At 39.0% G+C, this 16,827-nt stretch overlaps 1 protein-coding gene across 3 annotated transcripts in view; it reads right to left on the bottom strand.

Moving 5' to 3' along the window:
- Positions 1–16,827, bottom strand: part of CENPJ (centromere protein J) — a 39,480-nt gene that overhangs the window by 20,429 nt on the left and 2,224 nt on the right. For 2 of the 3 annotated variants that reach the window (XM_065902248.1, XM_065902249.1), the window contains exons 2-8: positions 14,043–14,552; positions 13,415–13,538; positions 9,622–9,924; positions 7,557–7,668; positions 6,685–6,787; positions 4,923–6,558; positions 2,885–3,017 (exon numbers count right to left, since the gene is read on the bottom strand). In XM_065902248.1, the coding sequence (XP_065758320.1) occupies positions 2,885–3,017; positions 4,923–6,558; positions 6,685–6,787; positions 7,557–7,668; positions 9,622–9,924; positions 13,415–13,538; positions 14,043–14,486 (2,855 nt within the window). In that variant the 5' untranslated portion in view covers positions 14,487–14,552. The remainder of the gene's footprint in view (positions 1–2,884; positions 3,018–4,922; positions 6,559–6,684; positions 6,788–7,556; positions 7,669–9,621; positions 9,925–13,414; positions 13,539–14,042; positions 14,553–16,827) is intronic. The other variant, XM_065902250.1, reaches the window with a different exon arrangement.

The raw sequence follows: 16,827 nt of genomic DNA, 5'->3' as shown, positions 1-16,827 counted from the left end.
AGGAACTGGAGAAAACACAGTGAAAAAAAATAAAATCCTTAGTCCTACAAAGCTTCTTACATTCTACTGGGAGCAACAGAGGACAATAAAGATAAACAAGTAAAATATATGGAACACTGGAAATGTTAAGAATAAAGCAAGGAATGAGGTTAGAAAATATGGAGGTCAGGGGACTGAAATTATGGATGGAATCATCTTGCTGAGATAGTATGTGAAGTGAAATCTGAGGGACCGGAAGAGATCGGTCATGAAGATATCTGGACAGAGTATTCCAGGAAGAGGAAACCGCATGTGCAAAAGCCCCGGGGTACGAATGTGACTCATGTTCAAAGAACAGACAGGAGGCCAGTGTGGCTAAAGAGACAGAACAGTAGGAGAGAATGTCAAAAACATGGTGGGGCTGGGGGACTAATAAAGGTCATGGTCTCTGGGACCATGGTGAGGACTCTGGTGTTGAGCACAGCAGCACACTGGTCTTGGGCTGTCATAACCCAGCGTCTTTCTGGATGCTAAGCTGAGAGCACACGGAGCAACGACAGCAGGACTGTTAAATAAGGGGTACTGGCTCGCATGCGCCCACACAAACGACAATCTGGCCACCATTCACAGACAAAAGTGGGAACTCGAGGCTTTTGTGGGAACTCAAGGACCCTGGGAGGTAACTGAGAAACCCTAGTGAAGCCTGAGATCAAGGACTGCACTTTGAGAAGGCAGGTCCATGCAGACCTACTAAATGGCTACCTGACTGCACTGCACACAGCCCCACTGCCAAAGGAGGCAGGAGGAGCCATGCCCACCCCTGCCCCTGGAAGCAGACCCACGGACCCTGGTCCTGCCCACAGATCCTGACACAACCTGGTGACCCAGCTCCAGCCCTGCTCTGAGTATGGAGGCAGTCCTGCCGGACCGGGGACCCACGGGGAAGATGCTCAGGAACCTGGCAGGAGCCACACCTCTGCTGACCTCTGGAAACACACCTCCCATTACAGACCCAGCAGTGGTACAGGAGGCAGCCCATAATGTAGTTTCAGCCCTGCCTGACTGCGGTCCAAGAAGGAGTTCTGTCCACTGGGGATGTGGCAGGAACCACAGCCGACTGCAACCCTGGTGACAGGCCTATCAAATGGTGAACCCCTTCACTGTGGATCCAGCACAATGAGCCAGCTACAATCCCACCGTGATCCTGGAGGCACCCATCAGTCCCGGAGTCCAGCAGGACAAGGTCTTTACCTGTCAGAAACAGCCTCTAGAGACAGGAGCAGGTGTTTGTTCCTTCAAATACAAGGACATCCACACAAGTTTACACAGATCAGTAAGAATCAGGCAAACATGAGACCACCAAATGAAACTGTTAATAAAGCTTCAGTAACCAGCCCAAAGAAATGGAGATCTACAAACCACCTGACAAAGAACACAAAGTAATTGTTTTATGAAGCTCAGCAAGCTACAAGAGAGCACAGATAAACAACTCAATGAAATCAGAGAAAGAGCATGTGAAACAAAACAAGAACAAACAGAAATTATTAAAAAAGTAAGAAATTCTAGAGCTGAAAATAAAAGAAATGAAGGACAAATGCAACAGAGAACTTCAACAGCAGACTCAAGCAGAAGAAAAAAATCTGTGACCGCACAGGCTGGTGACTTGAAGATACCCAGTCAGAGGGGGAAAAAAGGGAAAAGAATGAAAAGGAGTGAAGAAAGCCTATAGGACTTATGTGATGTGACTGAATGAATGACACACGCATTAGGGGAGACACACAAAGCTCTAGTCAGACTAAGAAAAAAAGAGATACAGGCCTTAACAAATACCTCAGAAATAAAAAGGACCACATGTGAACAATTATATTCCAACACACTAGATAACTCAGAAGAAATGACAAATTGCTAGAAACATACAAACTACCAAAACTGGACCCAGAAGGAAGAGAAAGCCTGAACAGACCAATAACAAATAAGAGGACTGAATCAGTCATCAAAAACTTCCCACAAAAGGAAAGCCCAGGACAGGTGGCTTCACAGGTGAGTCCCACTAAATACTCAAAGAAGGATTAATACCAATCTTTAAAAAGAAGGGACACTTCCAAACTCATTCTGTGAAGCTAGTTTTCACTCTCATACCAAAGGCAGAAAAAAACACAAGGAAAGAAAACTAAAGGCTAATGTCCCAGATGAATAAGGGTGTAAAACTCCTCAAAAAAACCCTAGCAAACCAAATTCAACAGCACGGTAAAGGCATTAACACACCACGACTGATTCCCAGGATGCAGAGCTGGCTCGGCTGGCTCGTGCAGATGAACACGATGTAACTGGCGTGGCCGCTGTGGAACAGCATGGTGAACGTGACACAAACTGGTAAAATATACATGACATAACTGGTGCAGCCCTTGCGGAACAGCGTGGTGGCTCCTCAGCACTATTTTCAATAACCCAGAGGCAGAAACAACCCCATGTTCAGCTGCAACCCAAGGAAGGCCAAAGATCACTAGAAATCAAAAGAAGACAGAAGAGAAAGCACAGCTCTGCTGATGCCCAACTTCAGGCTTTCAGTCTCCAGAAACGTGAGAAAATAAATGTGTTGTTTTAAGCCACCCAGTTTGTGTGCATTATGTCACAGCAGCCCTAGAACGTAGTACACTGGCCAAGGTGGCACTTGAACCCACAGCTCCAAACTGCTCGTCAAACTTCAGTTTATGACCGCATCACTAAGAGAATTCCCCTTTTAACACATCTTTGACCACAATAGGTCATTTTATTTAAATTTATTAAATTCTTTTGTGGAATGTATTTCACCTCCTGCTCTAGCTAGATTAACAGGAATTGTTTCAAATAGTTTAGATATAATCTTAAAGATGTAACTGGATCACTGTACATTTCCCCCAATTACCTGAGTTTTTCCAAGGCACTTTCTCGTTCAATGCGAAGTTTAGCTAAAGATGCGTTCTCAGCTTTAAATTTTTCTATTTCTGTTTCCAATTCAGTAATTTTCTCTCTCAAAATTTGAGATCGAGCATTGCCACCTAGAAGATAAGCCACCAATACTGAACTTCACAAAAAGCTTTCAGCAGCAAAACACTAGCTAGCTATTACACTAAGGGCCCTAGATATTCTCAATACCTATATTATTAAAAAGCATTAGGAACAATACTTCTAAAAGACAAAAAAATTTACAATGGCCTAACTTTGCAGATGGGGCAATCTAAACTTGAAGAATCAAATCATTCTACCTCAAAAAACAATCTGATGACAAATTAACACTACATATTTTAAAAATCACTCAAATAAATTTTTGAACAAATATACATAAACAGCTTAAGAACATGAACAAGCATTCATAAGAGATCTAAAGCACTAATCAACACCAAAATCAAAGTTTATCCCCCACCAATAAAAGAAATACAAATTAAGACCTTTTCCACATCAAATTTGCTACTTACAAAATAGCCTATACTTTTGTCCTTCAACCACCCATTTGGAAAATAACCTTGATTTATATCACAAGACTAAAAATACATGTATCTCCCCTCTGACCCACTTCTAAAAATCTAGTTAAAGAAGGAACTTATAAAATCATACAAGTCATTCTACACAAAAGTGTGCATTGCAAAAAAAAAAAAAAGTGTGCATTGCAGTGTTATTTCTAATAGTGAAAAACAACTGAAATGTTCAACATGAAACTACTGTAATAAAATTATGCTACATTAATATAATTCTCTGCAACCATTTTAAAAGTACACAGTCTTAATGATATGGCCAAAGCACTGCATACATCTGGTCAAAAAGGATAAGGGCAATTATATGTCTCTACCATATTAAAAATACATAGGAAAAATGAATGTAAAGAAGTAGATCACAGTTACCTTAGGATGGTTTAGTTATAAACACTTTTGCTTCTATACTTTAAGCTTCCAACCTTTCAGCAAAAAATACTATTTTTAAAAAATAGCTTATATTTTAAAGCACCCATGCTTTGCTAGACATTCAAGTTTATAATATACATAAAAGAATGGAAAACTGTTTTCGATATAAGTTTAGAAATTCCATCCCATCAACTAAATACTTTACAGCCATGAAATGGAATGAGACAGATGTATATTAGCACAAGATTCAAAATGTATTACAAGCAAGGAGCAGAGCAGTATATACAAAGTGTGTTTACATTTGTGTAGAAAGGTAAATTATATACACATTCACATATACACTTTCATATGCATGGAATCTTGGTACAATACACAAATGAACTGGGAAAGTTGGTGTCTCTAGGAGCCCAGGTCTGGGGCTGAGGAAGAGAGGAAACTCAGATTTTACTCTATTTCTTCTTCATTATATTTAGCAAGTTAATGCATGAGATCATTAAAAAAACTGATTTAAAATGGTGTGCACAAGTGGAGGTAACACAGCAACACCAACCACAAGTTGGGTATTCCTTGGTTGTTGGTGGTGGTTTAGTCGCTAAGTCTTATCCAACTCTTGCGACCCCATGGACTGTAGCCTGCCAGGCTCCTTCTCCAGGGGATCTTCCCGACCCAGGAATCGAACCCTGGTCTCCTGCATTGCAGGCAGATACTTTACCGACTGAGCTATGAGGGAAGCCCAATAGCCCTTGGTTATTAAAGAAACTTAAGTGTTATCTCACCTTATAGTAATTAATTTTAAAGCCTTGGCAATAAGACAAAGGTTAAAATTTGAAAAAATCTGCAATCACAATTCTTCCAAATCTTATACTAGTGTGCACGCATGCACGTGTGTGTGTGTGTGTGTGACTATTACATTATTTAGGTTCACAAAAGAAATCAAACCTTAACAAACACCTACTAGGTATCTACTGAGCAACTAGAAAGATTAAGATTTTAAGAAACATTCTGACAACATACTGATAAAATAAATTTAAACTTACAACATTTCATTACAATACTCTGACATACCAGGTGGGTGGTCTTGACTTATGTTTAACTTAGGATCATTTCTCGAGCGTGAGTGTGACTTTGACTTCGATTTCAGAGAAGGAAAGAATTCTATCATCAGATCTGAGGTAGGAGGAGGGCTTGGGTCCCTACTGGATTTGCCCAAGTCTTCTCCCTTCTTGACTGGCACGACCTTCCTTTTTATTGTTTTGTCCAGTACACACGTTTCACTCTTGTTAGGGCAGGTTGTCTGGGGAGTCCCATAAATGGCTTCATTCCCAAGAACACCATCATGTTTAAATGAATTATCTTCAAGGTCAGTCCAAGTTCTTTCATCATCAAAGTCAATTTTATTCACACTTATAGATGAGTGTCTTCTGGAGGAATCAGAAACTTTATTTTTCAAGCTTTCTATTATGAGAGAATCATCACTGCTATAATCTTTATCAGACAAATCTAAATCAACATCTCTCCTTTTCTCTTCCTCTTGAGTCGTGATGTCCCGAAAAGGTCCCTTACCATCACAGACTTGTGGACTACCTTCTCTGCTGCTGGAACTCCTTTCCTTACCCTCAGATGACGGCTTTATAGTGACGTCAAGCTGTTCCTCCAAATCGGTGCTATGATCACTGTCTGTAACACCTTCACCATCGCCTGCACTCCACCTGGTCTGCCTTTCAGGAGGGTTCATTTGGAACACTCTCCTCCTGACTTCACAGGACGGCGCCCACAATCCTCCCGGTGAGAACACTGAATCAAGTTGTCTGGGAGCAACCTCGCACTCAGCCTTGCTTCCACACTGGGCATGGTCCGGATCCTCGTTTTGGTTATGCTGACTAAAAGAACCCAGTGTTGCTGTCTTCTCTTCCTGCACACCTTTGACAGGGGTAGAAGACAGCCGGCGACCTCTGCAGTTCTGCCGGTCCCTCTCTAAGATCTTCAGTACAAATGAGGAGTTACTAGAAAATGATACTTCATCAGCAGCTTGTTCTAAAAACAAAAATTCATCTAATTCCAAATTTTCCTTTTCCTTTTCTTGTTCCCAATTCTCTAACTTTTTCCGAAGAGAAACATCAAGAGAAGATTCTGACCCTTTCAAAGTTTCACTTGCTGGGCTCTGAGAAGCCATACAGCTGATGAGTCCTGTGGAAATGGGAAGTCTGTCTTTACTGCGTGCCTTATTCCAGATTGTGCAACCAACATCGCAAGGTTTTGTACACTCAGGTACATTTTCTTTATTATTAGATTCCACTTTTTTTCCTAAACTGATCTGCTTTCTGAATTGCCCATCACATTTCTTCCTGGCTGGCATTTTCAATCCTGATGGAGAGAGGCTTTTCCTACTATTACTCTTAAGCACTTTTGGCTTCTGACTGAGTGTGAGCGAACCATACTTGGTTCTGACTTTACTGTTCTTTTTAACAGGAAGGTTCTCTGTACAGATTTCTTTATTTATAAGAGCAGTTTTCCGCTGGAATTGTTGTTTATCTGATTTAAACACAGGCTGGTCCTCTGAAATGCTCTGAGTGGTGACTAGGTTACTTTCTCTCCCCTTCTGAAACTTAGATTTAGCATTAGTAAATCTGGCTAAACCTTCTCCTCGTTTTAAGAATGGTTGTTTTGGTTTTGCTTTGATAAGCAAAGATCCTTCTGCTTCCTAAAATAAAAGAATATTTGAATTAATTCTGGTATATCCAAATAATCTCAAAGCTATTTTTTAAGCAAATTATAAACAAATCTCTAAAGCCTTAGATAACTGGATCAAAATAGTAGAAATGCTAACCTTTAGCTGTTTTTGTTGCAATTCTAGTTCTTCCAACCGAATCTGTTCCTCTAAGTAGTCTTCAAAAGTTTGTTTTCTTTCTCTAAAAGCAGCTTTAATAGGCCTAATCGTAAAAATAAAGTTATGTAACATGCAAATCATAATGTGGTGAATACTTTACACTTAATGTGGCTGATAGACACCTCTGACTGAGAACTAACCTTTTCCAACATTACAAATTCCATTTGAGAATCTATTAAAAGCTACAATTCCACTCCATCTCCCAAAATACAGAAATACATGTCTCTACATGTGATTTGAAAAAGCCCCTCTTAAGTCCACCTACTGACCTCAGATTAACTTTTAAAGTAGCATATTCATTATATAACTAAGATATGTTTCCAAGAATAGGTCATTAAATATTCTTTAAGATCCTTAACAATATTAACAAGTCATTTAGCATTCCATAACATATACTATTTATGAAAATAATAAACAACCTCACTATTGATATTTTATCTTTGATATAAAATTTTAATTCTATAACCACACTCAATTATTATTTATAAGTGATACCAGATGTGCAACTCCAATATATGAAATTTCTCTTCTCCAAAACAGGATTTACCTAGTTGAGAGAATATTAGTTTTACCCAGGTATTTCCCTTAGATGAAAAAACTGCTAGATTCTCCCAATACAATGTCAAGGGCAAGGCTACTTTAACTGATTATCTTCCCAACCTCTTACTGTTGTTGACAATATGGAATAAGATGGATCTTCAATCCTATACTTAAAAGCACATCCAAGCAAAAACAATAAAACTATGGATCTTTCAAACAAATAAAGTACCAATAATAATGACTCATTAAATTCCTTTCAACGCAAATGATACCTTTCTTCAATATTAACCACTTCTGAGGAATCACCAATTTTTTTTAAGTTCGTATCATTCCCTTCCTGAAACTGTTCCGTCATTTTCTCCAAACATGGTAAAATACCTTCTCCTAGAATAAAAATTAGGAGCAATTTAGTTCAATAAAAAAAGCAGACCAAAGTCTTAAAATGTGAGAATTTTACAAGTTACTATGCTAAAAAAAATTAAACAATGTACACCAAAGATTTTAAAACACTCAATTTAATATGATAAAGAAAAGTATAAAACCCTAATTAAAACACAACATCCTTCAAAAAGTTAATGTTAAGGGGGAGAAATTTTCTAAGTTATAAAAGACTCAAAGAATTGTAGCAACTGAATGTAATACAATAACTTGACAGGATCCTACTTTTAAAAAACACCTTAAAGAGGCAATTTTGGGATCACAGAGAGCATTCTAAATTGCATTTCCATAGTTAAGGTCCCTGGATACAAAAATATTAATAGTAATGTGGTTATATGGAAGAATGTCCTAATTTTTTCCAGATATTTGAAATTATATAAAATAATGTCTCCATATAATTTGAGATGAAATGACTGAGCAAACTATCAATATGTGCAGATATAAACAGATAAATTTAAGTATAGATACAGATATCTACAACATACAAATATAGATAGACAAAGTTAATGTGGAAAAATATCAATTGCTGCATCTAGGTGGTGGGTACACTAGTGATCACTGCAGCAGTCTTTCAACATTTCTGAATGTTTGAAATTTGCCAAAATAAAAGGTTAATGGGACTTCCCTGGTAGTCCAGTGGTTAAGACTCCATGCTTCCACTGCAAGGGGCAAGGGTTTGATCCCTGGTTAGGGAAGTTTCACATGCTGCACAGTGCCACCAAATAAAGATGAAAAGGTTAAGGGAATGTACTGTATAAAAAATAAGGAAAATTTCTTATACCAAGAAATTACTCTAAACTAGGAATAAGATATTATCCACAAAAGGTGCCCAATACTAAGTATTGAATAAAGACTTTTTGTCGTATCATTTGTGTTTTTCTATATCTGACTCTAAAGAACATATACATAAAAACACCATTAAAGTTGAAAAGCAAATTAAAATTTAAAATACTGGAAATGATTCAATCCTACTATAAAGAACATGAAATAAAAACATATTATTTGATGATCTGCATAATGATAACATTAAAATTATGGTTATGAAGGCTACAGAAAGTGCCATGAGCACTTTCCACATTGAGTGGGAAAAGAAAATAATTTATTACACAATACTCACTCTATGATTACAAAATATGGAAAGAAACAAAAGGCCAGGGAGTGAGCACAGAAACAGGACTTTATACTAGAAATGCCTTGAGCGCTCAGTGAGTTTGGAATGAGCAGACACTAAGAGCCAGTGCTCTGGCAGGAGCATGCCGGGTGCTGAGAACACAGAGGTACAGTAAGGGTGTCGGGGTTGGAGGCATTTCTCTTACAAGTAGTAAGTCCCATCACTAATCTACTGTTCACATGTCACATCTTCTATCCTATTCCCCACCACCAACACACACACTTTTTAAATCGATTTCTAACTTTTCCTAAGCTCTCGAGAAAAATGATCCATGCAGAAATCACTGCCTCCCTTTCTGAAGACCTGATGCTACCACAGCAAGGTCTGAAGTCAGCAAGAGTCATCCTGCAACTTGTTCCTGGAAAGTCACAAATTCTGTGTCCAAACCAGGCTCAGTGGCTGTACAGAAGTTAGGATCTCTCATTTAAAGACGTAGCATGGACTTCCCTGGTGGTCCGGTGGCTAAGACTCTGCACTCACAATGCAGGAGGTCTGGGTTCAAACCTGATCATGGAATTAGATCCCACATGCTACAACTAAGTGTTCGCATGCTGCAACTAAGACCCAGTGCAGCCAAGTAAATAAATACACAAATATTTAGGAGGACAAAAAAAGACACGAATAGGAGGAAAAAAATGCAGAACTTTCCTTGTTTTAGAACAACTAAGTGACAACAACTAAGTGACACAGTCCATTAACTATAGAGGAGAGAAAAATAAGTAACTCACCTTTAGAAGAGTTATCGTTTTCTTCCTTCAAATCATTTTTTTCCACAAGCGCTTCCTGACACTGTGCCTCATAAAACACACTGGGAGAAGCACCACTTCTTGAAGTTAAAACAAAATCCTGATGAGCAGTTCTAGAGAAGTCATTTTGTTCACTGGATAAAATGTTAGAAGGGTGTTTTTTTTCTTGGTTTTGATTCTGGTAGATATATGATGGCAAGAAGGGCATGGTTTTCTCTACAGTGGTTGAATTTCCCAGAGGTTTGTACTTTTTCTGGCTCTGGTCATCAGGCAGTGGAGTTAAACCTTACAATTAAGAAAAGCAACAAAACTGATGACTTTCTATAACATTTTCTGTGCTACCTGTTAATGATACCTATGTTTTCTCCAAAGTAAGGAAAGTACTTTTGTCCTCATTATTAGAAAACTGTTTAACAAAATCATGAAATTTTAAGAGTCCGAAGTGACATCTGCATGCTTTTGATTGAAAATGCATTTACACCACAACTCATGTGCAGTGTTCACACGCCAGAGCTGCAGCCTGCCTAACTGTGGAAGGCACCGTTCACCCTCCATCTGTGAGCACTGCCTAGAGCTGTCAACTCTAAGCCCTGTGACAAACAGTTAAATGCAGAGCACCAGTGCAGACAGTTACAAATAATCTGAACTGTTCCTTCACAATCAATAACTGCTCTGTGTTACAACACATGAAAGCATTTTTCCTTTATATTCCCATTAAGATGCTGGTGACCTCAGGTGGTGGAATGATGGCTGATTTTGTTTTGTACTTTTCTTTAATCCCTAAATTTCCTGTAATACTTTTCACCTGTTCTGTACCCAATAAACAGACAGAAGATTCCCTTTCCGTGTATCTCAAAGATACAATTCTTAGAGAATAAATGGCAATACTAGCCATCCTGCCTGCTGAACCAGGCCCTTGCAATTTACTACTCCTGTTTTCCCAGACTGTTTCAATTAAACTTAGAATTAAAGATACAATGGGGGATACCTCCCAGACAGTTCAGTGGTTATGACTCTGTGTTTCCACTGCAGGAGGTGCAGGTTCAATCTCTGGTCCAGGAACTTAAGACCCACCAGCCATGTGGCATGGCCAAAAAAATAAGACATAGTGGGAAGTACTTCATAAAAAAGGCATGCCACCTATGTCTTATACCCTCTGCTTCACCCCTAGCCCACAAAAAAAACTGGAAGTCAAGTAGGTCCTCACTGAATATCAGATTCAACCTGCCTTCTTTAATAACAATATTCTCCCATCTAAATATTTTTGACTAATGGTCATTCCACTTCAGCCTAAAAACATCTCTGACAGAAGAGCAAAATCCCAAAGCAGCAGTCCTCAAAGTGTTGTCTGTACACTCCCAGTCTCCAAGACTCTGTCAGGGCATCCACCAACGTCCAAGCTATCTTCAGAACTACTGAGATAGTATCTGCCATTTCACTGTGCTGACGTGCACCCTGATCACACGCACTATCAGGGAGCTTCCTGGGGACCTCACTCAAAAGCAGGACAGCAGTACCTACTGTGCTCACCACCACACTCTCAGCTCGAATACTAACAACAGCTTTACTGAAGAATGTTCCAGACAAAGCAAGCAGGAAAATTATTAATTTTTTAGCTCTTTTTAACTCTTGAGTTCATGTCTTCTGAGTATTTTATAGGACAAAATGTGAAGTATGCATAAATCACTTCTGCTGTAAACTAAGCCATGGGCTGTGAAATTTTTTCAGCCATAAGCTTAACTAATTGATCTTTTAGGGATTATTTCTACTTGAAAGAATAACGAACTATGATGATTTAAATCACAGTACTTGGCAGAATATTTTCTCAAAAATGAAACAACTGAGCCAGACATTTCAAGGAAACCGACAGTATTTGTTGCCAATGATAAAGTATGAACTTTCAAGTAAAAATCAGAATGTTGGAAAATACGTCCATCACCATGAGCCTGAAAGCTTTATATTTCAAGACTTTTATGATGATATCTGTGGGAGCATTAATACATATAAATTTTCATACTTTATAATGAAATACATCAATATTTTTAGAACCTACCGAACTCAGAGAACTATTATTTTCCAAATAACCAATGCATGATTTTACCAAAGCATGGATGATGAAAAGTTCATTCAAAATGTCAAGATACTTTATTGTATTTTAATGTAATAGAGCACAGAAAGTTCACTAATATGATTGATTCCATACTGTGAATAACAGCTAAGAAATGACCACTGGTTAAGTTCGGTGGAATACCAAAGAAATAACCACGTTATTTGAAAAAGCTTTCTCCTTTTTCCAATCACATGTCCTTGTGAGGATGGATTTTTTTCACATACATCAACCAAAACAACATAAATGAAGAGATGGGAGGCGAAAGTAGATATGAGCATCAGCTGAATTCTATAAGCCAAAAGTTAGAGATTTTCAAAAACACTGAACAATGCCATTCTTCTCAATTATTTTTTAGAAAATGTTTTTTGTTAAAAAGTGTTATTTATAGCACATAATTATTTTAAAGAAATTAGTTTTTAAATTTCTTAGTTTTAATCTCTAACACAGTAAATATCAATAGCTATAGCCCATATAATAATACAAACTTCTTGGAGTCCTCAATAATTTCAGAGTGTTATGGGGTCCTGAAACCAAAAAATGTTGAGAGCTGCCCTAAAACAACTGTTACATAATGTGAGGTAGTTCTCACATTAGTAACTTTAAAATCTGCTTCCCTTTTGCTCTATCATATGCTATTTCTACCCAGGAAACTATCACAGGCTATTATGTAAGTGATCGTGATTCTTATTTTTCTGTCCTCCATAAAAGAACCCTGAATCACTCAATTATTTCCAGATATACACCATATTCTCTATATTGTCTAAGATAAACATCCAAGTTCCCTGAGCCATTCTTCATTTGCTGCCTTCCTTATCACCAGTGCTACCACCACGCCCAAGATATCATCCAGCCACATCTGCACGCACACCTACCAAGATCTTCCTTCTTTGTATTCTCTACGTCCAGGACAGCCTCTCAACAGAACTGGTGCTCCACTCAATCAGTAAAGCGTGTCTCTTAAAAGGCAGCACCAAGAAGCAAGCACACTGCCCCTGACCACTGTTTTTCAAACCATGGGACACAATCCATTTTGAAATGCCCTTGCTACCTGCCAGGCATGTGAGTAAGAACTGATTCATGAAATTTCTCTGAAATTATGAGTCATGATTTTAAATGTTTTTGTTACTATACAACCTGGTCAAAAAACTTTCAAAACTACTGCTCCAGACCACTTTTCAACTGCTTGCTCGTCCCCATAAGTACATCATGCTTTCTATTAACTGATCTAGCATTCAACAGAAAAGCTGTCCTGTACTATCCCAGAAAGTATTTCTGGTATGGCTTGTTAGCGGAGCAGAATGGCTTCTACACATACACACTTTTATGACCCTGATCAGTTTTTCATTCACCAGGCAGGGGTTGTACCTCAGTAGTCTTAGGTCAAATTCAGCTCCGCATCTTTTATTCTGTTGGGTTTTTTTTAAATTTTATTTTATAAATAAATGCGAATGCCTCTAAGTAGGGCACACATGTTCCAGAATGGCACAGATCCCTCATCTGTATTATATTACACCACTACCGTTCCATAGTTGTCTGGCTGGCTTGAAATTGGAGTTGGCAACATGACAGAGAAATGGTAGAAATAACCTGCCAAATAACTAAAGACAGGAAATGTGTATAACTGCCTACCACTGTACTGACCAAAGGCCTCACAGTAAATAATACCTGGGAGTGTCTGCTGCCCAGACACCAAGGCGAGTAGCTCCTCCTGCTCACCCATGAGCCTCTGCAGCTGCTCGAGCTGCCGCTTCTTCAGCTGCTCCTGCTTCTTCTGTTGCTCTTCTTTCAGCTTTTTAGACATACAATTAACTTGATTAAAATGACTATTTCTTTATGGACCTCTGCTCCTTAACCTTAATCTTAATCCCTCCAAGCTCCCTTCTCGTATCTTCTCTAATAAAGAGTTCCAAAGAGGGATCCCTAAGTAACTTAATCTGCCACCAAAACTCTGAACTCTCAACTAAGAAAGACAAAAAAAAAAAAAAATCACATGAATCCTTTGATTCTTAAAGTAGGATCTGTATCAGTCCATTTATAATCAACTAACATTTGATCAGTCATTTCCAAATCAGTTTTTACAAAATGAGGTAGGAAGATACTGTTATTTTAAGTGCTGTATTTGTATCTTATGTATTAATCATGTTTTAATGTTTCACCTCAAACAAAAGGCAAAGTATGATATTATGAGTAAAAGATAAACAAAGACCTGGAACAGATGACTTTTCATTGTAAACAGAAACCTGCAATAACTGTGCAATCATACATATACATATCAGGTCAAACCCCGTTTTACCTGTTCAAGCTTTTTAACAAGTGGGTCTTTATAAGGCACTTCTTTGAATTCACTTAAAAGATCTGCAATAAACTCATTTTTGCTATCTTCCCATTGTCCAGGAGCATCCTGACGTGCCACTATCTGTGGCCCCTCTTTAGTTAAAGGAAAGACTCTCTGTGGTTCAGATTTATCTGTCTGTAACTTGTACGGGCTGTTAGGCTCCAATTTCTGTTCTTCATGAAGTGAATCTTCTTCCCTTATAAAGCTGAAACTATTTGAAAATTTTGTGGCTTTAATAGGAAAGCTGGTAGAAAAGTTCACATTTGCTGGCTTCTCTTCCTCTGCTTCTAAAATAGGAAATCCACGATTTAATATGACCCCAGCCCGAGAAGGATTCGCCATCCACTGGGTTAAGAAGTTCTGCCCACTGTTTAACTCTGAAGAGGCTGGCATCAGAAACATTTTGGTCCAATGACAGTACTATATTTAAATAATGTAAAAGATGGAACTGTTATTAATTTCCAACACCTGCAGAAAGAAGACAGAAAACAAATAAGCTATTCTACCCAAACCTCAATCTAGCACAAAAATCTACTGAGTGTTTCTTACATAAAAGACTTCAGCAAAGCAATCAAGGAATTACATATTTTTTTAAATGTCCTTAAAAAATCCACACTGAGCAGATCAAAAATCAAAGTTCCCTCTGATTCAATCAGTTATGGATCAATTTACACAAGTGATGATCAATCAAAAGACCTAAAACTAAGGGAGCAGGATTCCCTGGTGGTGCAGTGGTAAAGAATCTGCCTTTGCAAGAGACTTGGGTACAATCCCTGGAAGAGCCCCTGGAGGAGGAAATGGCAACCCACTCCAGCATTTCCCTGGGAAATTCCATGGACAGAGAAGCCAGAGTCCATGGAGCCACAAAGAGTCAGACACGATGAGCACAACACAACAACGACAAAAACCTAAGGGAGTTAAAGCTCGTCTAAGTTATTTGATTACCAAAAGAAAAACAAGTCACTATCTATATCCACTACTACCCACTTTAACCACTTTCAGTGCTTCTGACTGTAGTCCAATACTGCTTCTTCGCTCAACCAGGAAAGCAGTGTTCCTCCTAGTTCCAGAACAAGTCACCAACACCCCAAGGCTTTATCCGCCACCATCTCCCGTTGCCCCTTCCTCCTCTTCCTAAAACTCCCTGAGGTAATCTCTTATCTGTATCCCTAGAGGTCTCTGACATCACTACTTTGGCATTCCTCTCATTATTAGTGGCATTTTGTTTTTGTGTTCATAATCTACCTAGTGAACCACCCTACACTGTTGGTGGGAATGTAAATTGCTGCAGCAACTATGGAGAATAGAACAGAGGTTCCTTACAGAAACTAACAAAAGCGTTACCATATGATCCAGCAATCCCACTCCTGGGCATATATTCAGAGAAAACTAGTTCGAAAAGATACATGCACCCCAATGTTCACAGCAGCACCATTCACAACAGCCAAGACATGGAAGCAACTTAAATGTCCATTGACAGATGAATGGATACAGATGTGGGCTATATATACAATTGAATATTACTCAGTCATAAAAAAAGAATGTAATAATGCCATTTGCAGCAACATAGACGGATTCAGAGTAAATGATATCATTTATATCTGAATATTAAAAAATGATACAAATGAACTTATGTACAAAACAGAAACAGACAAACATAGAAAACACTTATGATTACCAAAGCAGATGGGGAGAGAATAAATTAGAAGTTTAGGTTTAACGGAACTAAAGAGTCTCTTGATGAAAGTGAAAGAGGAGTGAAAAAGTTGGCTTAAAGCTCAACATTCAGAAAACTAAGATCATGGCATCTGGTCCCATCACTTCATGGCAAATAGATGGGGAAACAGTGGAAACAGTGACAGTTTATTTGGGGGGGGCTCCAAAATCACTGCAGATGGTGACTGCAGCCATGAAACTGAAAGACGCTTGCTCCTTGGAAGAAAAGTTATGACCAACCTAGACAGCATAAAAGCAAAGACACTACTTTGCCAACAAAGGTCAGTCAGTTCAGTCGCTCAGTCGTGTCCGACTCTTGCGACCCCATGAATCGCAGCATGCCAGGCCTCCCTGTCCATCACCAACTCCCGGAGTTTACTCAAACTCATGCCCATCGAGTCGGTGATGCCATCCAGCCATCTCATCCTCTGTCATCCCCTTCTCCTCTTGCCCCCAATCCCTCCCAGCATCAAGGTCTTTTCCAATGAGTCAACTCTTCGCATGAGGTGGCCAAAGTATTGGAGTTTTCAGCTTCAGCATCAGTCCTTCCAATGAAAACCCAGGACACATCTCCTTCAAGATGGGCTGGTTGGATCTCCTTGCAGTCCAAGGGACTCTCAAGAGTCTTCTCCAACACCATAGTTCAAAAGCATCAATTTTTCGGCGCTCAGCTTTCTTCTCAGTCCAACTCTCACATCCATACATGACCACTGGAAAAACCATAGCCTTGACCAGACAGACCTTTGTTGGCAAAGTAATGTCTCTGCTTTTTAATATGCTATCTAGGTTGGTCATAACTTTCCTTCCAAGGAGTAAGCGTCTTTTAATTTCATGGCTGCAGTCACCAACTGCAGTGATTTTGGAGCCCCAAAAAATAAAAGTCTGACATTGTTTCCACTGTCTCCCCATCTATTTCCCATGAGGTGATGGGACCAGATGCCATGGTCTTAGTTTTCTGAATGCTGAGCGCCAACAAAGGTACGTCTAGTCAAAGCTATGGTTTTTCCAGTAGTCACGTATGGATGTG

Source organism: Muntiacus reevesi, chromosome 11 (assembly GCF_963930625.1).
Source record: "Muntiacus reevesi chromosome 11, mMunRee1.1, whole genome shotgun sequence".
Taxonomy (NCBI): domain Eukaryota; kingdom Metazoa; phylum Chordata; class Mammalia; order Artiodactyla; family Cervidae; genus Muntiacus; species Muntiacus reevesi.
This window is presented reverse-complemented; position numbering and strand designations above follow the sequence as displayed.